The 24,744-nt window shown below is 54.0% G+C and overlaps 1 protein-coding gene across 1 annotated transcript in view; it reads right to left on the bottom strand.

Annotated features, from left to right (window-relative positions):
- Window positions 1-24,744, bottom strand: part of LOC147086856 (plasma membrane calcium-transporting ATPase 3-like) — a 158,234-nt gene that overhangs the window by 39,185 nt on the left and 94,305 nt on the right. The window contains exons 6-13 of the mRNA XM_085978341.1: window positions 22,254-22,295; window positions 16,411-16,575; window positions 14,702-14,916; window positions 10,684-10,926; window positions 6,765-6,860; window positions 6,551-6,696; window positions 2,983-3,217; window positions 762-941 (exon numbers count right to left, since the gene is read on the bottom strand). Of these exons, the coding sequence (XP_085834467.1) occupies window positions 762-941; window positions 2,983-3,217; window positions 6,551-6,696; window positions 6,765-6,860; window positions 10,684-10,926; window positions 14,702-14,916; window positions 16,411-16,575; window positions 22,254-22,295 (1,322 nt within the window). The remainder of the gene's footprint in view (window positions 1-761; window positions 942-2,982; window positions 3,218-6,550; window positions 6,697-6,764; window positions 6,861-10,683; window positions 10,927-14,701; window positions 14,917-16,410; window positions 16,576-22,253; window positions 22,296-24,744) is intronic.

The following is a 24,744-nucleotide window of genomic DNA, read 5'->3' as shown; positions in this document are numbered from 1 at the left end:
TTTCTTTTTATATAACTATAAAAACTCTTACTATCTGTAGCGTTGGAGAACCTGGGATATCTGGGCTAGGAGAGCGTTGGAGAACCTGGGATATCTGGGCTAGGAGAGCGTTGGAGGACCTGGTATATCTGGGCCAGGAGAGCGTTGGAGGATCTGTGATATCTGGGCCAGGAGAGCGTTGGAGGATCTGGGGTATCTGGGCTAGGAGAGCGTTGGAGGATCTGGGATATCTGGGGCAGGAGAGCGTTGGAGGACCTGGGATATCTGGGGCAGGAGAGCGTTGGAGGATCTGGGATATCTGGGGCAGGAGAGCGTTGGAGAGCCTGGGATATCTGGGCTAGGAGAGCGTTGGAGAACCTGGGATATCTGGGGCAGGAGAGCGTTGGAGGACCTGGGATATCTGGGTCAGGAGAACGTTGGAGGACCTGGGATATCTGGGGCAGGAGAGCGTTGGAGGATCTGGGATATCTGGGCCAGGAGAGCGTTGGAGGATCTGGGATATCTGGGCTAGGAGAGCGTTGGAGGACCTGGGGTATCTGGGCTAGGAGAGCGTTGGAGGACCTGGGATATCTGGGTCAGGAGAACGTTGGAGGATCTGGGGTATCTGGGCTAGGAGAGCGTTGGAGGACCTGGGATATCTGGGTCAGGAGAACGTTGGAGGACCTGGGATATCTGGGTCAGGAGGGAGAAGAACTTGAGTGAAAGAGAGATGGTTTTTTTTTGGCGTGGGGGTGGCAGGCAGTGAGCCGATGGTCGCTCACCTCGCCCTTCTCGTTCCGGATCCGCGTGTTGAACTCCTTGCCGTCAATGCACAGGAAGTCCTCCCCCGGTTGAATGATGCCACACTTGGCCGCGATGGCGCGGGCGGTGTTGATGTTGTCACCCGTCACCATGCGGACGGTGATGCCAGCGCGCTGGCACTGTCGGATGGCATCCGGCACCTACAGAAAAATAATTAAATTATGAAGAGTAAACCATAGAATGACACGGCGCAGGAGGAGGCCATTCGGCCCATCGTGCCTGTGATGGTTCTTGGAACGAGCTCTCCAATCAGTCCCACTACCCCCTGCTCTTTCCCCACAGCCCGGCACATTTTTCCCCTTCAAGTATTTCTCCAATTCCCCTTTTGAAAGTTACTATTGAATCTGCTCCCACCGCCCTTTCAGGCAGCGCGTTCCAGATCACAACAACTCGCTGCGTAAAAAACATTCTCCTCATCTCCCCTCTGGTTCTTTTACCGATTATCTTCAATCTGTGTCCTCTGGTTACCGACCCTCCTGACACTGGAAACAGTTTCTCCTTCTCCAGGATGAGGGACTTCAGTGACGTGGAGAGACTGGAGAAGCTGGGATTGTTCTCCTTAGAGCAGAGAAGGTTAAGGGGAGATTGACCAGAATGGTACCAGGGATGAGGGAGTTCAGTAATGTGGAGAGACTGGAGAAGCTGGGATTGTTCTCCTTAGAGCAGAGATGGTTAACGGGAGATTGACCAGAATGGTACCAGGGATGAGGGACTTCAGTGATGTGGAGAGACTGGAGAAACTGAGGTTGTTCTCCTTAGAGCAGAGAAGGTTAAGGGGAGATTGATCAGAATGGTCCCAGGGATGAGGGACTTCAGTGATGTGGAGAGACTGGAGAAGCTGGGGTTGTTCTCCTTAGAGCAGAGAAGGCTTAAGGGGAGATTGACCAGAATGGTACCAGGGATGAGGGACTTCAGTGATGTGGAGAGACTGGAGAAGCTGGGATTGTTCTCCTTAGAGCAGAGAAGGTTAAAGGGAGATTGACCAGAATGGTACCAGGGATGAGGGACTTCAGTGATGTGGAGAGACTGGAGAAGCTGGGATTGTTCTCCTTAGAGCAGAGATGGTTAACGGGAGATTGACCAGAATGGTACCAGGGATGAGGGACTTCAGTGACGTGGAGAGATGGGAGAAGCTGGGATTGTTCTCCTTAGAGCAGAGAAGGTTAAGGGGAGATTTAATAGAGGTGCTCAAAGTCATGAAGGGTTTTGATGGAGTAAATAAGGAGAAACTGTTCCCAGTGGCAGGAGGGTCGGTAACCAGAGGACACAGATTGAAGATAATCGGTAAAAGAACCAGAGGGGAGATAAGGAGAATGTTTTTACGCAGCGAGTTGTTGTGATCTGGAACGCGCTGCCTGAAAGGGCGGTGGGAGCAGATTCAATAGTAACTGTCAAAAGGGAGAATTGGAGAAATACTTGAAGGGAAAAAATGTGCAGAGCTGTGGGGAAAGAGCAGGGGGGAGTGGGACTGATTGGAGAGCTGGTTCAAAGAGCCGGCACAGGCATGATGGGCCGAATAGCCTCCTTCTGTGCTGTAAATTTCTACAATTAAAACACTGAATACACTTCAAGGGTTCTTCCTTGGTTCCAAAGCACTTTGGGACGTCCTGAGGTCATAGTAGGCGCTATGGAAATGCAAGTCTTTCTTTCTGGTCTACAACAACAATTTGCAGAGGAGCGATTATCGAACAACAATTGACACCGAGCCACATAAGGAGATATTAGGGGCAGCTTTGTCAAAGAGGTCGGTTTTAAGGAGCGTCTCAAAGGAGGAGAGAGAGGCGGAGAGGTTTAGGGAGGGAATTCCAGAGCTCGGGGGCCCTGGCGCGGTCGCCAATGGTAGAGCAATGAAAATTGGGGGATGCGCGAGAGGCCAGAATTGGAGGAGCGCGGAGATCTCGGAGGTTTGTAGAGGCTGGAGGAGGTTACAGAGATAGGGAGGGGTAAGGGAGGATTTGAACATGAGGATGAAGAATTTTAAAATCGAGGTGTTGCCGGACCGGGAGCCAATGTTGGTCAGCGAGCACAGCGGGAGATGGGTGAACGGGACTGGGTGTGAGTTAGGACAGAGGGGCAGCGGAGTTTTAGATGAGCTGATGGTTACGGAGGGGGGAAGGTTGGAAGCCGGGCAGGACAATGTTGGAATGGAGGACAACGGAAGCGGCTCTCGAACGGTGTTACCTCAGGACGGACTGGGTCTTCGATCCCCACCACGCACAGACAGATCAGGTGTCCCACGGTCTCGTTCTCGTTCTCCCAGTCCGGCACGGGTACGGCGGGCAAGTCGCGGTAGGCGATGCAGATGGTCCGAAGCCCGTTGCAAGCCATGGGCTCGATGGCGGACTTCACCAGCTCGTCGCGGTCGCGCGGGCGGAAAGTTCTGGTCTCGCCGTGGTTGTCGAGAATGGCGGCGCACCTGGAGCAGAACGATAGGTCCACTTAGTGTTGGTCCAAAATTGGAGGAACAACCTAACTGTCCCCATTAAAACACTCCCGGGGCAGGTAGAGCACGGGTTAGATACAGAGTAAAGCTCCCTCTACACTGTCCCATCAAACACTCCCGGGGCAGGTACAGCACGGGGTTAGATGCAGAGTAAAGCTCCCTCTACACTGTCCCATCAAACACTCCCAGGGCAGGTACAGCACGGGTCAGATACAGAGTAAAGCTCCCTCTACACTGTCCCCATTAAAACACTCCCGGGGCAGGTACAGCACTGGTTAGATACAGAGTAAAGCTCCCTCTACACTGTCCCATCAAACACTCCCAGGGCAGGTACAGCACGGGTTAGCTACAGAGTAAAGCTCCCCCTACACTGTCCCCATTAAAACACTCCCAGGGCAGGTACAGCACGGGTTAGATACAGAGTAAAGCTCCCTCTACACTGTCCCCATCAAACACTCCCAGGGCAGGTACAGCACGGGTTAGATACAGAGTAAAGCTCCCTCTACACTGTCCCATTCAAACAATCCCAGGGCAGGTACAACTTGGGTTAGATACAGAGTAAAGCTCCCTCTACACTGTCCCCATCAAACACTCCCAGGGCAGGTACAGCACGGATTAGATACAGAGCAAAGCTCCCTCTACACTGTCCCCATCAAACACTCCCAGGGCAAGTACAGCACGGGTTAGATACAGCGTAAAGCTACCTCTACACTGTCCCATCAAACACTCCCAGGGCAGGTACAGCACGGGTTAGATACAGAGTAAAGCTCCCTCTACACTGTCCCATCAAACACTCCCAGGGCAGGTACAGCACGGGTTAGATACAGAGTAAAGCTCCCTCTACACTGTCCCATCAAACACTCCCAGGGCAGGTACAGCACGGGTTAGATACAGAGTAAAGCTCCCTTTACACTGTCTCATCAAACACTCCCAGGGCAGGTACAGCACGGGTTAGATACAGAGTAAAGCTCCCTCTACACTGTCCCCATCAAACACTCCCAGGGCAGGTACAGCACGGGTTAGATACAGAGTAAAGCTTCCCCTACACTGTCCCCATTAAAACACTCCCGGGGCAGGTACAGCACGGGTTAGATACAGAGTAAAGCTCCCTCTACACTGTCCCATCAAACACTCCCAGGGCAGGTACAACACGGGGTTAGCTACAGAGTAAAGCTCCCTCTACATTGTCCCATCTAACACTCCCAGGGCAGGTACAGCACGGGTTAGATACAGAGTAAAACTCCCTCTACACTGTCCCAACAAACACTCCCAGGGCAGGTACAGCACGGGTTAGAAACAGAGTAAAGCTCCCTCGACACTGTCCCCATCAAACACTCCCAGGGCAGGTACAGCACAGAGTTAGATACAGAGTAAAGCTCCCTCGACACTGTCCCATCAAACACTCCCAGGGCAGGTACAGCACGGGGTTAGATACAGAGTAAAGCTCCCTCTACACTGTCCCATCAAACACTCCCAGGGCAGGTACAGCACGGTGTTAGATGCAGAGTAAAGCTGCCTCTACACTGTCCCCATCAAACATTCCCAGGGCAGGTACAGCACGGGTTAGATACACAGTAAAGCGCCCTCTACACTGTCCCCATCAAACACTCCCAGGGCAGGTACAGCACGGGTTAGATACAGAGGAAAGCTCCCTCAACACTGTCCCCATCAAACACTCCCAGGGCAGGTACAGCACGGGTTAGATACAGAGCAAAGCTCCCTCTACACTGTCCCCATCAAACACTCCCATGGCAGGTACAGCACGGGTTAGATACAGAGTAAAGCTCCCTCTACACTGTCCCATCAAACACTCCCAGGGCAGGTACAGCACGGGTTAGATACAGAGTAAAGCTCCCTCTACACTGTCCCATCAAACACTCCCAGGGCAGGTACAGCACGGGTTAGATACAGAGTAAAGCTCCCTCTACACTGTCCCCATCAAACATTCCCAGGGCAGGTACAGCACAGGTTAGATACAGAGTAAAGCTCCCCCTACACTGTCCCCATCAAACAATCCCAGGGCAGGTACAGCACGGGTTAGATACAGAGTAAAGCTTCCTCTACACTGTCCCATCAAACACTCCCAGGGCAGGTACAACACGGGGTTAGATACAGAGTAAAGCTCCCTCTACATTGTCCCATCAAACACTCACAGGGCAGGTACAGCACGGGTTAGATACAGAGTAAAACTCCCTCTACACTGTCCCATCAAACACTACCAGGGCAGGTACAACACGGGTTAAATACAGAGTAAAGCTCCCTCTACATTGTCCCATCAAACACTCCCAGGGCAGGTACAGCACGGGTTAGATGTAGAGTAAAGCTCCCTCTACACTGTCCCATCAAACACTCTCAGGGCAGGTGCAGCACGGGTTAGATACAGAGTAAAGCTCCCTCTACATTTTCCCATCAAACACTCCCAGGGCAGGTGCAGCACGGGTTAGATACAGAGTAAATCTCCCTCTATACTGCCCCATCAAACACTCCCAGGGCAGGTACAGCACGGGTTAGATACAGAATAAAGCTCCCTCTACACTGTCCCATCAGACACTCCCAGGGCAGGTACAGCACGGGTTAGATACAGAGTAAAGCTCCCTCGACACTGTCCCCATCAAACACTCCCAGGGCAGGTACAGCACGGTGTTAGATGCAGAGTAAAGCTCCCTCTACATTGTCCCATCATACACTCCCAGGGCAGGTACAGCACGGGTTAGATACAGAGTAAAACTCCCTCTACACTGTCCCATCAAACACTACCAGGGCAGGTACAGCACGGGTTAAATACAGAGTAAAGCTCCCTCTACACTGTCCCATCAAACACTCCCAGGGCAGGTACAGCACGGGTTAGATACAGAGTAAAGCTCCCTCTGCACTGTCCCCATTAAAACACTCCCGGGGCAGGTACAGCACTGGTTAGATACAGAGTAAAGCTCCCTCTACACTGTCCCATCAAACACTCCCAGGGCAGGTACAGCACGGGTTAGCTACAGAGTAAAGCTCCCCCTACACTGTCCCCATTAAAACACTCCCAGGGCAGCTACAGCACGGGTTAGATACAGAGTAAAGCTCCCTCGACACTGTCCCCATCAAACACTCCCAGGGCAGGTACAGCACGGGGTTAGATACAGAGTAAAGCTCCCTCTACACTGTCCCATCAAACGCTCCCAGGGCAGGTACAGCACGGGTTAGATACAGAGTAAAGCTCCCTCTACACTGTCCCGTCAAATAATCTGAGGGTAACAGGCTCCGGGGAGCTGAATGGGCCTAATCCCATTCCTGTGGAAACAAGTTAAATAAATCACCTACTTCTTGAGCACAATCTCGGAGGCTCCCTTGCAAAAAAGTCGGAACCCCCCGCCAGGCATCTGAATGACGGTGCTCATGGACTTGCGCACCGAGTTAAAGGTGTAAACTTTGTAGAGCTGCTCCTCGGGGATTTGCTTGCGCACTGCCTGGTAGTCTCTCTTCATGTCCCGAGCCATTCGTAGAGCTGCTCCTCGGGGATTTGCTTGCGCACTGCCTGGTAGTCTCTCTTCATGTCCCGAGCCATTCCCAGCAGGGCGCACTCGGTCTTGTTCCCGATCTGCCGGGGCAGTCCCCCTTCCACGTCCGGAGGCTACGGGGCAAGAAATAGCAGGGAAAGAGAGAGTGAGAGAGAGAGTGAAGTCAGGCTGAGAAATTTACAGAGTCGCAGTGTCATAACGGCACAGAAGGAGGCCATTCGGCCCGGCGAGTCCGTGCCGGCTCTCTGTAGAGCGATCCAGTCAGTCCCATTCCCCCGCTCTATCCCCGTAGCCCTGCGAGTTTATTTCCCTCGAGTGCCTATCCAGTCTCCCCTTGAAAACATCGAGTGTCTCCGCTTCCACCACTTCCGTCGGCAGCGAGTTCCAGGTCCTCACCACTCGCTGCGTAAAAACATCACGTCCCCCTCCTGTATCTCTAGCCCAAAACCTTCAATCTGTGTCCCCTAGTCCTTGTACCATCAACTAGTGGGAACAGCCTTTCCCCATCTAGCCTATCCAAACCCGTCATAATCTTGTACACCTCGATCAAATCACCCCTCAACCTCCTTTGCTCTAATGAAAACAAATCCAGCTTCTCCAACCTGTCCTTGTAGCTAAGATCCCCCATCCCCGGAACCATTCTGGTAAATCTCCTCTGCACCCTCTCAAGGGCCTTCACATCCTTCCTAAAGTGTGGTGACCAGAACTGGACGCAATACTCCAGTTGTGGCCTAACCAGCGCTTTATAAAGGTTCAGCATAACTTCTCTACTTTTGTACTCAATACCTCTATTTATGAAGCCCAAGATCCTATATGCTTTGTTAACCACTCCCTCAATATGTCCTGCCACCTTCAGGGACCTATGCACATTAACTCCCAGGTCCCTCTGTCCCTGCACACTCTTTAAAACTGTGCCATTAAGTGTATATTGCCTCTCCCTGTTCCTTCTGGGAAAATGCATCACCTCACACTTCTCTGTATTAAATTGCATCTGCCACTTGTCTGCCCCATTCTGCGAGCCTTTCTATGTCCTGTTGCAGTCGATTGGTATCATCCTCACTGTTTGCCACACCCCCAAGTTTGGTGTCATCGGCAAATTTAGAAATTCTACTCTGTATTCCAATATCCAGGTCATTTATATATATCAAAAAAAGCAGTGGCCCCAGCACTGACCCTTGGGGAACACCACTGTCTACCATCCTCCAGCCTGAAAAACAGCCATTTACCAAAACTCGCTGTTTTCTGTCCTTAAGCCAATTCCTTATCCAAGCTGCCACTGACCCACCAATTCCATGAGCCTCCATTTTGTTAACCAGCCTTCTATGTGGTACTTTGTCAAACGCCTTCCTAAAATCCATGTAGACAACATCCATTGCATTCCCTTCATCAATCCTCCCTGTTACTTCCTCAAAAAATGTCATATTAGGTTTGGTCTTTGAGTCGTAGAATCATAGAATAGTTACAGCACAGAAGGGGGGCCTTTGGCCCATCGAGCCGGTGCTGGCTCTCTGCAAGAGCATGTTTGAGTCTACCTCCACCACCCCTGTTCCTGGGACTAGGGACAGGGTCACTGGCAAAGCTTGGAAGCTAAGCAGAGTCAGGCCTGGTTAGTACTTGGAGGGGGGACCATCAGGGAAGACCAGGTGCATGAAGGTCATGGAAGGAGCCCCGAGAAGGGGCGGTTGGTGAGAAGGTCACGGAAGGAGCCCTGGGAGAGGTGGCTGGTGAGCAGGCCCAGGCGTTGGGCTGAAGATTGTCGGAGTGGTGGAAATGGAATGGCGGCGCGCACAGACGCAGCGGCTTTGCTTCTCCCAGGACGGTGCTATTTACGTTAATGTTAATGTTATTTGCACTGGACTCATGGGAGCTTGCAAGATCACATTTTGTTGTTCATGTACTTGTACAATGACAATAAAGTTGAATTATTATTATTATTATCAGGCAGTGCATTCCAGATCCTAACCACTCGCTGATATATATACTCAAGAAGGAGTTAGATATATTTCTTAAGGCTAAAGGGATCAAGGGGTATGGGGAGAAAGCAGGGACAGGGTACTGAATTTGGATGATCAGCCATGATCTCATTGAATGGCGGAACAGGCTCGAGGGGCCGAATGGCCGACTCCTGCTCCTATCTTCTATGTTTCTATGTTTCTAGGATCAGAGGGACCTTGGTGTGCATGTACATAGATCCCTGAAGGCAGCAGGACAGGTAGATAAGGTGGTTAAGAAGGAATATTGGGATACTTGCCTTCATTAGCCGAGGCATAGAATATAAGAGCAGGGAGGTTATGATGGAGCTGTACAAAACGCTGGTTAGGCCACAGCTGGAATACTGTGTGTAGTTCTGGTCGCCACACTATAGGAGGGATGTGATTGCATTGGAGAGGGTGCAGAGGAGATTCACCAGGATGTTACCTGGGCTGGAGCGCTTCAGCTATGAAGAGAGACTGGACAGGCTGGGGTTGTTTTCCTTAGAGCAGAGAAGGCTGAGAGGGGACCTGATTGAGGTGTACAAAATTATGAGGGGCATAGATAGGGTAGATAGAAAGGAACTTTTCCCCTTAGTAGAGGGGTCAATAACCAGGGGGCATAGTTTCAAGGTAAGGGGCAGGAGGTTTAGAGGGGATTTGAGGAAAAACTTTTTCACCCAGAGGGTGGTTGGAATCTGGAACTCACTGCCTGAAAGGGTGGTAGAGGCAGGAACCCTCACAACATTCAAGAAGCATTTAGATGAGCACTTGAAACGCCACAGCATACAAGGCTACGGACCAAGTGCTGGAAAATGGGATTAGAATAGACAGGGCTTGATGGCCGGCGCGGACACGATGGGCCGAAGGGCCTCTTTCTGTGCTGTATAACTCTGTGGGCTGGATTTTCATTGCGGAGGTGGGTAGGAGGCGGGACTACAATTTTCAGGGTTATAGACCCGCCTTCATTGCGTTGTGGCCAACCCACGCGATTTTCCCTTGATTGACCTTGTTAATCCCGCCCAGCGGGCTCAGCAGGCCAATTAAGGGCCACCCGGCAACAGGTGACATCACAGATTGACATTTCATCTGTCCAAGTTAATTCCTTCCTCTCAGGATGATTTAGAGATCTCTCCAGAACAGAAAGCTGAATGCTGCAGATTTTGACAGCTGGTGGCCATTCTGCTTTCTGTGCCGGTGAGATGAGGGACTCCCAAGACCTGAAGGAAGGCTGTAAAGGTAAGTAAAGGTAAGTAATACTTCTTTAAACACTTTACACACACCAAACACACTTACCTCTGCACTCATGCACCCATCACTCACCTGAACACCGGACATCTCGAACCCTCCAAGCTCTTCATCCCGACGGGCCGCCTCGCTAACTTGGCGTGGTTTGGAGCCGTCGGGAATCCCACACTTCAGCAATAAAAATAGGGATTAGGCTAAAAAATGCCTGTTAACTACCTGTTAACAGGCAGTTAATTGGCACTAATCCCCTTCCTGCCTCGGGGAGGCGGCTCCCAGCACAGGTCGGGTACCCGCCTCCTGGGAAACTGGCATGGAGGCGGGTTGGGGGCGGGAAGGGTTCGTGCCCCCTGATTTCACGATTTTAACCCTCCGCACGCCTCCAATCCTGCCTCCATGGCCCTGGGAAATTCTAGCCCTATGACTCTGTTCCGTGCACTGTCAGAGGGGCAGTACTGAGGGAATGCCGCACTGTCGGAGGGGCGGTACTGAGGGAGCGCCGCACTGTCAGAGGGGCAGGACTGAGGGAGCGCCGCACTGTCGGACGGGCGGTATTGAGGGAGCACCGCACTGTCGGAGGGGCGGTACTGAGGAAGCGCCGCACTGTCGGAGGGGCGGTACTGAGGGAGCGCCGCACTGTCGGAGGGGCAGTGGGGGGGCCTTCTCCCGTGCCTTCCAACACAACGGGGTCCACCTTGTCCCAAGGCCCGGGACTGCTTACCAGTATCTTGCTGGTGTAGGCGCAGTTGACTGCGATGGCGTGTGTCAGTAACTCCAAGGTCTTGGTCGGGACGCTGCCGGGGTCTGGGACCTCCTTGTAGAAGATGTCCCCCACGAAGGCTTGGACAACGGTCATGCGGTTGGTGGTCAAGGTGCCGGTCTTGTCGGAGCAGATGGCCGTAGCGTTTCCCATCGTCTCGCAGGCGTCCAGGTGTCTCACAAGGTTGTTGTCCTTCATCATTTTCTGGAAGGGAGGACAAAGACCACATTTGGGAAAGAGAAACAGCTGCAAAGATCTCCTACAGAAACCTCCGGAGCGGGATTCTCCGCGGGGTCCTCTCCCCGTCCCCCCCCGCCGCCAACGCGCACACACACGGCCAGCGAGAACCACACGTGGAACAAAGCCCCGAGGTCAATCTCGACCGGTCTCGCTCTCCCCCCTCCTCCGAGTCAGAAGGTCGTGGGTTCGAGCACCCCCACTCCGGAGACCTGAGCCCTGCAATCCCGGCCCGACTGTCCCCCGGCGCCAGTCCTGAGGGAGCGCCGCACTGTCGGAGGGTCGGTACTGAGGGAGCGCCGCACCGTCGGAGGGGCGGTACTGAGGGAGCGCCGCACCGTCGGAGGGGCGGTACTGAGGGAGCGCCGCACTGTCGGAGGGGCGGTACTGAGGTAGCACCGCACTGTCGGAGGGGCGGTACTGTGGGAGCGCCGCACTGTCGGAGGGGCGGTACTGTGGGAGCGCCGCACTGTCGGAGGGGCAGTACTGAGGGAATGCCGCACTGTCGGATGCGCCGTCTCTCCCCGTCCCTCTCCCCCTTTCCTTCCTCTCTCTTTCTCTCTTTTGCTCTCTCGCCTCCTTCGCTCTCCCTCCCTTCTCTCTCTCTCCCTCTCCCCCTCTCCATCCCCCCCCCTTTTTCATTCGCCCACTCCCCCACTCATTCCCTCTCTTCCGCTCGCGGGCTCCCTCCCTTTACCATTCTCTCTCTCCCTCCCCCTCTCCTTCCTCTCCCCCTCGCCATTTCTCCCCACTTTCCTATCTCTCCCTCCCTCTCTCTCCTGCCGCCCTCAGGCCAGGTCGCCCGTGGTCCCCTCCCGCATCGCAGCTCCGACAGAGTGAGGAGATGTGGGGGAGGCGAGCGAATTTGACAGAAGAACATAAGAAATAGGAGCAGGAGGAGGCCATTCGGCCCTTCGAGCCTGCTCCGCCATTCAATGAGATCATGGCTGATCTTCTGCCTCAACTCCATTCACCGGCCCGATCGCCATATCCCTCGATGCCCTTACTGGTCAGAAATCTGTCGACTTCTGTTTTGAATATACCCAATGACTGAGCCTCCACAGCCCTCTGGGGTAGAGAAGTCCAAAGATTCACCACCCTCTGAGTGAAGAAATTTCTCCTCATCTCAGTCCTGAATGGCCGACCCTTATCCTGAGGCTGTGGCCCCTGGTCCTAGACTCCCCAGCCAGGGGAAACATTCTCCCAGCATCCACCCTGTAATAATTTTGTATGCTTCAATGAGATCCCCTCTCATTCTTCTGAATTCAAGAGAATACAGGCCTAGTTTACTCAATCTCTTCTCATACGACAGTCACAGAATCACAGAATCACAGAATTCTCACAGTGCAGATAGAGGCCATTTCGGCCCATCGAGCCTGCACCGACACATATCCCACCCGATCCCCGTAACCCCTACACCAACACATATCCCACCCTATCCCCGTAACCCCACGTATTTAATCCCCCCTAACACTAAGGGTCAATTTTTATCATAGCCAATCAACCTAACCCGCACATCTTTGGACTGTGGGAGGAAACCGGAGCACCCAGAGGAAACCCACGCAAACACGGGGAGAATGTGCAAACTCCACACAGACAGTCACCCGAGGCCGGATTCGAACCCGGGTCCCTGGCGCTGTGAGGCAACAGTGCTAACCACTATGCCACCGTGCCGCCATCCCAGGAATCAGTCTGGTGAACCTTCGTTGCACTCCCTCTATGGCAAGTATATCCTTCCTTAGGTAAGGAGACCAAAACTGTACACAATACTCCAGGTGTGGTCTCACCAAGGCCCTGTATAATTGGAGTAAGACTTCTTTACTCCTGTACTCAAATCCTCTTGTAATGAAGGCCAGCATACCATTTGCCTTCCTCATGGCTTGCTGCACCTGCACATTCACTTTCAGTGACTCATGTACAAGGACACCCAGGTCCCTTTGAGCATCTGCATTCCCCAATCTTTCACCATTTAGGGAATACTCTGCACTATTCCCATATCCCTTGATTCCCTTAATATCCAAAAGTCTATTGATCTCTGCCTTGAATATACTCAAAGACTGAGGCCTAGAAATTCGGTATAGCCGCATTTGGGGCGCTAGTCCTGGCGATGCGCAAAGTGTAGCGCCAGCCGCAAGTTAGCGCCACCTAGCGCGATATTGGGTTGCAGCGCCCCTTAAAGGTGATTGCGGCGCTAAATCAGGCGCTGCACACTACTCTTAAAGCGCTAACCCGGCGGCGCAACCCAATTTCGCGGCGGCGGGGCGCAGCGAGGGTGCTGTCAATAATCACTTTCCCTGAGACACACTGGCGCCAGCCAGCTCTTAAAGGGGCAGGTCAATTGGCATCACCAGACACACTCACTGCCTTGTAGGCCTTCAAAGCGGTGGGAGCCTACCTGTGGCGCACCAGCCTAGCAAGACATGGGAAGGGTGAGGCAGAGGGCGGCACCCCTCACTGATGGGGCATTGGATGCTTTGGTTGGTGCAGTGGAATCAAGGCCGAGGAAGATGGTCGGAATGTGATTTATGTTTTGGACAGTCTCCCGGGTGTGAGAGGCAGTTATGTGTCAATGTATTAGTTTTGCTTTCTGTTACCATAGCTTTCTCATGTTTGAAGGAACCACATTTTGTGTAATGAAACACTTTCTTCATTTACAATGGCCATGCCTGCTATTTACATGCATCTTGCCCTTCACAGGCTTGGGGGTATCAGACCGGTTCCATTCCTCTTCTTGGAATGGCAGCAAGCATTCCGTGAGAGGGGCCTAGAAGCTACTTCTGATCAGCCTCTGCTGCGCAGCCTGAGAAGAGCCGCTCAAGTAGAAGTTCAGGCCAGCAGGCATCTTCTCAGCCACCGACAGAGATGTCCTGCACCTTATCTGAGGCTGCAGATCTGGCTGAAGCAGCTGGTACAGCTCAGTCACCACCTCCTTTCTAAATCGCAGCCTTCTGACACACTGCTCCTCCGGCATGTTCATGTAGGAAAACTGCTGTCGGAAAACCCTGCCAGCGTAAGGTCTGCTGTGGCGACGTCTGTTGGCCCTCCTCCGTCTGGCCATGCCCGCCCCCCTCTCCCAGCGTCTCAGTGCCCTTTCCAGATGATTCAGCAGCAGGACGTTCCCCTCCAATGCAGCCCCCATAATAAGTGCCCACAGGAAGGTTTCCCGTTGTCAAGGCTCACCAACAGCAAGGTGATGGTCAGAAGGCTGAAGATCGTCTGCCTGCGCTGGCTCAGTGGTCAAATGGCTCTCAGTGTGCAGCTCAGCAACTCTTTGTAGCTCTCGAGGAAGTTGTGCTCCAAAAATGGCTGCCGCTTTTAAACCACACCAGTCCCCTTTAAATAACGCTCCTCCAGCCCGAGAGTGACTTGGTAAGGCCCAGGTAAGCTGTCACTATTACCGCCAGGCGCTACGGAGGGGGGCGCCACTGAATTTCCAGTCCGGGGCGCCCAAAAGGCGTTGCACACTCAAATGACATCATAATCAGCCTGCGCCCATGAGCGGGCGCTAAGATTTAGCGCCGGCGCTAAATGCATGCTGAATATGGGGTGAGGCGCTAGGCACCTTGCGCCCGCCCCGAAATTGGCTAACGCCCCACTTCTCGGCCTCTTTAGGCGTTAATCGGTGACGCAACCGACCGAATTTCTCCCCCCTTTCCTCTATCCACTCATAATAAAGGCCACCTCGCATTCTTCTAACCTCTGGAGGATATACGAGGTCCACGTCTCTCGAAGCGGTACTCACCTTGACGGAGTAGGCTAAGGATATGGTCACGGCCAGCGGGAGGCCCTCAGGAACAGCCACCACCAGGACGGTCACTCCGATGATAAAGAACTTGACGAAGTATTGCACGTAGACTGGGGTACACTCGGCCACCCAAACGTTCCCCTCAACCCAGAACGTTTCCACCACGAAGTACAACACCAAGATGATGACAGTTATGGCAGACATCACCAAACCTGGAAACAGAGGGGGGACAAAGGAACGTCTCAACGGTGTGTTCCGTACCGCACAGGAGAAGGCCATTCGGCCCATCGTGCCGGTGCCGGCTCTTTGAACGAGCTCTCCAATCAGTCCCACTCCCCCCTGTTCTTTCCCCACAGCCCGGCACATTTTCCCCCTTCAAGTATTTCTCCAATTCCCCCTTTTGAAAGTTACTATTGAATCTGCTCCCACCGCCCTTTCAGGCAGCGCGTTCCAGATCACAACAACTCGCTGCGTAAAAAACATTCTCCTCATCTCCCCTCTGGTTCTTTTACCGATTATCTTCAATCTGTGTCCTCTGGTTACCGACCCTCCTGCCACTGGAAACAGTTTCTCCTCATTTACTCCATCAAAACCCCTCATGATTTTGAACAACTCTATTAAATCTCCCCTTAACCTTCTCTGCTCTAAGGAGAACAATCCCAGCTTCTCCAGTCTCTCCACGTCACTGAAGTCCCTCATCCCCGGTACCATTCTGGTCAATCTCCCCTTAACCTTCTCTGCTCTAAGGAGAACAATCCGAGCTTCTCCAGTCTCTCCACATCACTGAAGTCCCTCATCCCCGGTACCATTCTGGTCAATCTCCCCTTAACCTTCTCTGCTCTAAGGAGAACAACCCCAGCTTCTCCAGTCTCTCCGCATCACTGAAGTCCCTCATCCCTGGTACCATTCTGGTCAATCTCCCCTTAACCTTCTCTGCTCTAAGGAGAACAATCCCAGCTTCTCCAGTCTCTCCACATCACTGAAGTCCCTCATCCCCGGTACCATTCTGGTCAATCTCCCCTTAACCTTCTCTGCTCTAAGGAGAACAATCCCAGCTTCTCCAGTCTCTCCACATCACTGAAGTCCCTCATCCCTGGTACCATTCTGGTCAATCTCCCCTTAACCTTCTCTGCTCTAAGGAGAACAACCCCAGCTTCTCCAGTCTCTCCACATCACTGAAGTCCCTCATCCCCGGTACCATTCTGGTCAATCTCCCCTTAACCTTCTCTGCTCTAAGGAGAACAACCCCAGCTTCTCCAGTCTCTCCACATCACTGAAGTCCCTCATCCCTGGTACCATTCTGGTCAATCTCCCCTTAACCTTCTCTGCTCTAAGGAGAACAATCCCAGCTTCTCCAGTCTCTCCACATCACTGAAGTCCCTCATCCCCGGTACCATTCTGGTCAATCTCCCCTTAACCTTCTCTGCTCTAAGGAGAACAACCCCAGCTTCTCCAGGCTCTCCACATCACTGAAGTCCCTCATCCCTGGTACCATTCTGGTCAATCTCCCCTTAACCTTCTCTGCTCTAAGGAGAACAACCCCAGCTTCTCCAGTCTCTCCACATCACTGAAGTCCCTCATCCCTGGTACCATTCTGGTCAATCTCCCCTTAACCTTCTCTGCTCTAAGGAGGACAACCCCAGCTTCTCCAGTCTCTCCACATCATTAATTCGGCAAATTATTGTGTGCCGCTGTTTGTCGCTTACCCGCTTTGCCGATCTGCACGGCCAGCTTGGTCAGTTTTCCTTGCAGAACCGACTTCTCCTTCTTGGGCACGTGGGACTTCTTCTTCTCCCGCTCGTCCACCTCGCCTCCCTCGGCACTTTTCAGCGGCTGCATCTCCATGGCAACGGCGCCGTCCTGTTTCTTGGCTGTGCACGGGGGGAAGAAAACAGGCAGCGTGAGCGAGCGGGCGCCACGCCGGCCAACGTGAGACAGCAGGTCTGCCAGCGAGGGAGGAGCGGAGAGGTCAGAGGGGAATGGTCGCAAGCCCACCCAGCAAGGGAGGAGCGGAGAGGTCAGGGGGGAAAGGTCGCATGCCCACCCAGCGAGGGAGGAGCGGAGAGGACAGAGGGGAAAGGTCGCAGGTCCGCCAGCGAGGGAGGCGTGGAGAGGTCAGAGGGGAAAGGTCGCAGGTCAGCGAGCGAAAGAGGCCTGCAGAGGACACACAGAGCAAGGAAGTGTGACTAATTGGAGAGTTCTTCCAAAGAGCCAGGCATTGAGGAACAGAGGGGACGACTCTCTTGACGGACGGGGCCGGCGAACCGTCCTCCACCAAGGCCACCGGTGGCCACGTTAAGCCGGCCGGATTTACAGCACCCACCACCGGCGCCAACAACCCCACCTTAATGTCCCCGGGGAGGCCCAGATCCGGCGCCTCCTGAGTCAACGGCCCTGGGGCTGCCAACGAGAGCGAGGGAGAGGGTGACAGGTCAGAGGGGAAAGATCGCAGGTGAACGAGCGAGGAAGGAGTGAGAGGTCAAACTGACCGTCCCGCGGCCAATCGGAAAGCCGACGGCCTCTTTGTTACCCTATTGGCTGATCCTTAACCTTCAATGGAACAGACCTCATTCCCATCGCCGATACTTTAATAACTTAAATGAAAGTGTTCATAGAGAATAAGAAATGGAAAACTTCTTAACGTCCCCAAATGATTGTTCTCCTGGGTTTTATTAGGTGTCCTAGAGATTCACCTTCAATTCCTGGTCGATGCTGGAGAGTCGGGGCCCCTCAGTGGGTCTCCAAAGGCCCCCAGATTTTATTGGGTTTCTCGTCCATCCCCAAAACTAACCCCCGTGAGAAAAGAAAACAGAATTTGACCCTCGCCCCATCTCCCTCAACCCCACCTACCCACCTTCTCCCCATCTCCCTCAACCCCACCTACCCACCTTCTCCCCATCTCCCTCAACCCCACCTACCCACCTTCTCCCCATCTCCCTCAACCCCACCCACCCACCTTCTCCCCATCTCCCTCAACCCCACCTACCCACCTTCTCCCCATCTCCCTCAACCCCACCCACCCACCTGCTCCCCATCTCCCTCAACCCCACCTACCCACCTTCTCCCCATCTCCCTCAACCCCACCTACCCACCTTCTCCCCATCTCACTCAACCCCACCCACCCACCTTCTCCCCATCTCCCTCAACCCCACCTACCCACCTTCTCCCCATCTCCCTCAACCCCACCCACCCACCTTCTCCCCCTATCCCTCAACTCCACCTACCCACCTTCTCCCCATCTCCCTCAACCCCACCTACCCACCTTCTCCCCATCTCCCTCAACCCCACCCACCCACCTTCTCCCCATATCCCTCAACCCCACCCACCCACCTGCTCCCCATATCCCTCAACCCCACCTACCCACCTTCTCCCCATATCCCTCAACTCCACCTACCCACCTTCTCCCCATCTCCCTCAACCCCACCTACCCACCTTCTCCCCATATCCCTCAACCCCACCCACCCACCTTCTCCCCATCTCCCTCAACCCCACCTACCCACCTTCTCCCCATCTCACTCAACCCCACCCACCCACCTTCTCCCCATCTCCCTCAACCCCACCTACCCACCGTCTCCCCATATCCCTCAACCCCACCCACCCACCTTCTCCCCATCCCCCTCAACCCCACCTACCCACCTTCTCCACATATCCCTCAACCCCACCCACCCACCTTCTCCCCATATCCCTCAACCCCACCTACCCACCTTCTCCCCATATCCCTCAACCCCACCCACCCACCTTCTCCCCATCTCCCTCAACCCCACCTACCCACCTTCTCCCCATCTCACTCAACCCCACCCACCCACCTTCTCCCCATCTCCCTCAACCCCACCCACCTACCTTCTCCCCATCTCCCTCAACCCCACCTACCCACCGTCTCCCCATATCCCTCAACCCCACCTACCCACCTTCTCCCCATCTCCCTCAACCCCGCCCACCCACCTTCTCCCCATCTCCCTCAACCCCACCAACCAACCTTCTCCCCATCTCCCTCAACCCCACCCACCCACCTTCTCCCCATCTCCCTCAACCCCACCTACCCACCGTCTCCCCATATCCCTCAGCCCCACCTACCCACCTTCTCCCCATATCCCTCAACCCCGCCCACCCACCTTCTCCCCATATCCCTCAACCCCGCCCACCCACCTTCTCCCCATCTCCCTCAACCCCACCAACCCACCTTCTCCCCATCTCCCTCAACCCCACCCACCCACCTTCTCCCCATATCCCTCAACCCACCCACCCACCTTCTCCCCATATCCCTCAACCCCACCCACCCACCTTCTCCCCATCTCCCTGAACCCCACCCACCCACCTTCTCCCCATCTCCCTCAACCCCACCTACCCACCTTCTCCCCATCTCCCTCAACCCCACCTACTCACCTTCTCCCCATATCCCTCAACCCCACCTACCCACCTTCTCCCCATCTCCCTCAACCCCACCCACCCACCTTCTCCCCATATCCCTCAACCCCACCCACCCACCTTCTCCCCATATCCCTCAAACCCACCCACCCACCTTCTCCCCATATCCGTCAACCCCGCCCACCCACCTTCTCCCCATATCCCACATCCCCACCATCGAGGATGCTGGGAAAGGGTTGTGTCCTAAATTGCCAGAGGTTAGGCTGTCCAAATCTGGCCAGAGGTGACCCTGGAGGATCCATCTCTTGACCTTCAGCCCACCAACCTATCTGTGCCCCCACAACATCCCCCCCGTCCACCCCATTGGCCGCCTAACTCACGGCCAATTGGAAAGCCAATGGACCCTTCGCTACCCGAATGGATGAACCATTGGCCAAACCAGCTCCAACATTTTTATAGCTAATAAACCAAAAACGTTGGAAGAAAATGAGTTGGTTTTTTAACACCCCTCCGTATGATTCTTCTCAAGGAGTGGCCTGAGATTAATCTTCAATTCCTGGTGTTCCCCAGGGGTCGGTTCTAGGACCACTGCTTTTCTTGATATATATTAATGACTTGGACTTAGGTGTACAGGGCACAATTTCAAAATTTGCAGATGTCACAAAACTTGGAGGTATAGTGAACAGTGAGGAGGATAGTAACAGACTTCAAGAGGACATAGACAGGTTGGTGGAATGGGCAGACAGGTGGCAAATGAAGTTTAACGTAGAAAAGTGTGAAGTGATACATTTTGGTAGGAAGAACGAGGAGAGGACATATAAACTAAAGGGTACAATCCTAAAGCGGGTGCATGAACAGAGAGACCTAGAGGTACACAGAAAGCTGGCATGCAGGTACAGCAAGCAAATAAGGAAGGCAAATGGCATGTTGGCCTTTATTGCAAGGGGGTTGGAATTTAAGAGTAAGGAAGTCTTGCTACAATTGTACAGGGCCTTGGTGAGACCACACCTGGAGTACTGTGCACACTTCTGGTCTCCTTAACCAAGGAAGGATATACTTGCCTTGGAGGCGGTGCAACGAAGGTTCACCAGACTGGTTCCTGGGATGGGGGGATTGTCCTATGAGGAGAGATTGTGTAGAATGGGCCGATACTCTCTGGAGTTTAGAAGAATGAGAGGTGATCTCATTGAAACATATAAGATTCTGAGGGGGGATTGACAGGGTAGATGCTGAGAGGCTGTTTCCCCCTGGCTGGAGAGTCTAGAACCAGGGGTCACAGTCTCAGGATAAGGGGTCGGCCATTTAGGACTGAGATGAGGAGGAATTTCTTCACTCAGAGGGCGGTGAATCTTTGGAATTCTCTACCCCAGGGGGCTGTGGAGGCTCAGTCGTTAGAGTATATTCAAGGCTGAGATCGAGAGATTTTTGGACTCTCGGGGAATCGAGGGATATGGAGATCGGGCGGGAAAGTGGAGTTGGGGTCGATGATCAGCCGTGATCTGATTGAATGGCAGAGCAGACTCGAGGGGCCGTATGGGCCGACTCCCGCTCCTAATTCTTACGTTCTTATGTAGAATCATTGAAGGTGACAGGGCAGGTTGAGAAAGCAGTCAAAAAAGCTCACGGGATTCTGAGCTTCATAATTAGAGGTATAGAGTACGAAAGCAAGGAAGTTCTGATGAGCCTTTATGAAACAGTGGTTCGACCTCAACTGGAGTATTGTGTCCAATTCTGGGCACTGCACTTTAGGAAGGATGTGAAGGCCTTAGAGAGGGTGCAGAGGAGATTTATGAGAATGAAGTCCCTCATCCCTGGAACCAGTCACGTGGATAGGCTGGAGAAGCTGGGGTTGTTCTCCTGAGAGCAGAGAAGGTTAAGGGGAGATTGACCAGAATGGTACCAGGGATGAGGGACTTCAGTGATGTGGAGAGACTGGAGAAGCTGGGGTTGTTCTCCTTAGAGCAGAGAAGGTTAAGGGGAGATTGACCAGAATGGTACCAGGGATGAGGGACTTCAGTGATGTGGAGAGACTGGAGAAGCTGGGGTTGTTCTCCTTAGAGCAGAGAAGGTTAAGGGGAGATTGACCAGAATGGTACCAGGGATGAGGGACTTCAGTGATGTGGAGAGACTGGAGAAGCTGGGATTGTTCTCCTTAGAGCAGAGAAGGTTAAGGGGAGATTGACCAGAATGGTACCAGGGATGAGGGACTTCAGTGATGTGGAGAGACTGGAGAAGCTGGGATTGTTCTCCTTAGAGCAGAGAAGGTTAAGGGGAGATTGACCAGAATGGTTCCAGGGATGAGGGACTTCAGTGATGTGGAGAGACTGGAGAAGCTGGGATTGTTCTCCTTAGAGCAGAGAAGGTTAAGGGGAGATTGACCAGAATGGTACCAGGGATGAGGGACTTCAGTGATGTGGAGAGACTGGAGAAGCTGGGATTGTTCTCCTTAGAGCAGAGAAGGTTAAGGGGAGATTGACCAGAATGGTACCAGGGATGAGGGACTTCAGTGATGTGGAGAGACTGGAGAAGCTGGGGTTGTTCTCCTTAGAGCAGAGAAGGTTAAGGGGAGATTGACCAGAATGATACCAGGGATGAGGGACTTCAGTGATGTGGAGAGACTGGAGAAGCTGGGGTTGTTCTCCTTAGGGCAGAGAGGAGATTTGATAGAGGTATTCAAAATCATGAGGGGTCCGGGCAGGGTAGAGAGAGAGAACCTGTTCCCAGTGGCGGAAGGGTCGAGAACCAAAGGACACAGATTAAAGGTGACTGGCAGAAGAACCAAAGGCGACACGAGGAAAAACTTTTTTACGCAGTGAGTGGTTAGGATCTGGAACGCGCTGCCTGAGAGGGGGGTGGAGGCAGACTCAATCGTGGCTTTCAAAAGGGAGTTGGATAAGCACCTGAAGGATTAAAATTTGCAGGGCTACGGGGAAAGGGCGGGGGAGTGGGACTAGCTGAAGTGTCAGCACGGGCTCGACAGGCTGAATGGCCTCCTTCTGTTCCCTGAGTTCCCTGGCCTCTCCTTCCGTGCTGTAAGCATTCTATAATTCTATGACTCCAGGATAATCCTGGAACGCTGCCGACCCCTCGGCAGAAAGGGGTCCTGCCCTTGCTACAGTTCCTTGATTGATTTTTAAAAAAAGTCAATCTCCATCTCTCTCTCTCGCTCAAAAACAATTATTACCTTTGGTTTGACTAGCCTCCACAGCCACTTCTTGCAGTTTGCCTGAAAGGGGAGAAGAAGACGAGAAAACACAAACAAACAACGTGAAACTAGGACGTCCACCAGGCAAGACAGTGGGAGAGAAGACACCAGCAAACACGTACAAACACACAACATGAAAAAGAGAGACAGGAAAGAGGAGCCTGAAAGTCAAGCGGCTGCTGGCGAGGGAGGTGGAACCCGCTGTGCGCAAATCCCCAGCTCAGCCGCAACGAAACTCTTGCCTTTTTTCTTCCTCCTGCCTCATCTCAGCGGTGGAGATCTCTGGGGACCTCCCGCAATGCTCACTGCCGGTCAGTCGGCCAACCGGGCTGTCTGACGGGCGCCTGATCCGCGCAGAGATGTCACGGCGCAGCGATTGAATTTCAGGTGCCAGCCCGGATATTTCAACAGGTCAAACCCTGCCACCACACCTCACTGAAATTATAGTCAAAGTACTGTGGGGCCACGGGGTCACAAACAGGTTCCCAGTACTGGTATCGTACCCGAACCCCACTGTGCAGATCCATGGGTTTTAGTAACAATAAGACCCGTCATTTTTCTCATAGTTCAGCTTCATTCACTCTCCCCATATCCCTCAACCCCACCCACCCACCTTCTCCCCATATCCCTCAAACCCACCTTCTCCCCATCTCCCTCAACCCCACCCACCCACCTTCTCCCCATATCCCTCAAACCCACCTTCTCCCCATCTCCCTCAACCCCACCCACCCACCTTCTCCCCATATCCCTCAACCCCACCCACCCACCTTCTCCCCATATCCCTCAAACCCACCTTCTCTCCATCTCCCTCAACCCCACCCACCCACCTTCTCCCCATATCCTTCAACCCCACCCACCCACCTTCTCCCCATATCCTTCAACCCCACCCACCCACCTTCTCCCCATATCCCTCAACCCCACCCACCCACCTTCTCCCCATATCCTTCAACCCCACCCACACACCTTCTCCCCATATCCCTCAAACCCACCTTCTCCCCATCTCCCTCAACCCCACCCACCCACCTTCTCCCCATATCCTTCAACCCCACCCACACACCTTCTCCCCATATCCCTCAAACCCACCTTCTCCCCATCTCCCTCAACCCCACCCACCCACCTTCTCCCCATCTCCCTCAACCCCACCCACCCACCTTCTCCCCATATCCCTCAACCCCACCCACCCACCTTCTCCCCATATCCCTCAACCCCACCCACCCACCTTCTCCCCATATCCCTCAACCCCCACCTACCCACCTTCTCCCCATCTCCCTCAAACCCACCTACCCACCTTCTCCCCATCTCCCTCAACCCCACCCACCCACCTTCTCACCATCTCCCTCAACCCCACCCACCTTCTCCCCATCTCCCTCAACCCCACCCACTCACCTTCTCCCCATATCCCTCAACCCCACCCACCCACCTTCTCCCCATCTCCCTCAACCCCACCCACCCACCTTCTCCCCATATCCCTCAACCCCACCCACCCACCTTCTCCCCATATCCCTCAATCCCACCCACCCACCTTCTCCCCATCTCCCCAACTCCACCCACCCACCTTCTCCCCATCTCCCTTAACCCCACCCACCCACCTTTTCCCCATATCCCTCAACCCCACCCACCTTCTCCCCATATCCCTCAACCCCACCCACCCACCTTCTCCCCATCTCCCCAACTCCACCCACCCACCTTCTCCCCATATTGCTCAACCCCACCCACCCACCTTCTCCCCAATCCCTCAACCCCACCTACCCACCTTCTCCCCATCTCCCTCAACCCCACCTACCCAACTTCTCCCCGTATCCCTCAAACCCACCTACCCACCTTCTCCCCATATCCCTCAACCCCACCTACCCACCTTCTCCCCATCTCCCTCAACCCCACCCACCCACCTTCTCCCCATATCCCTCAACCCCACCCACCCACCTTCTCCCCATCTCCCCAACTCCACCCACCCACCTTCTCCCCATCTCCCTCAAACCCACCTACCCACCTTCTCCCCATCTCCCTCAACCCCACCCACCCACCTTCTCCCCATCTCCCTCAACCCCACCCACCCACCTTCACCCCATCTCCCTCAACCCCACCTACCCACCTTCTCCCCATCTCCCTCAACCCCACCCACCCACCTTCTCGCCATATCCCTCAACCCCATCTACCCACCTTCTCCCCATCTCCCTCAACCCCACCCACCCACCTTCTCCCCATCTCCCTCAACCACACCCACCCACCTTCTCCCCATATCCCTCAACCCCACCCACCCACCTTCTCCCCATATCCCTCAACCCCACCCACCCACCTTCTCCCCATATCCCTCAACCCCACCCACCCACCATCTCCCCATCTCCCTCAACCCCACCCACCCACCTTCTCCCCATACCCCTCAACCCCACCCACCCACCTTCTCCCCATATCCCTCAACCCCACCCACCCACCTTCTCCCCATCTCCCCAACTCCACCCACCCACCTTCT

This window comes from Somniosus microcephalus, unplaced genomic scaffold (genome assembly GCF_052327205.1).
Source record: "Somniosus microcephalus isolate GS21.2 unplaced genomic scaffold, FLI_Smic_1.0 unresolved_chr7, whole genome shotgun sequence".
Taxonomy (NCBI): Eukaryota; Metazoa; Chordata; class Chondrichthyes; order Squaliformes; family Somniosidae; genus Somniosus; species Somniosus microcephalus.
Note: the sequence above shows the minus strand (reverse complement) of the source record. Positions and strands in the feature narration are given on the sequence as shown.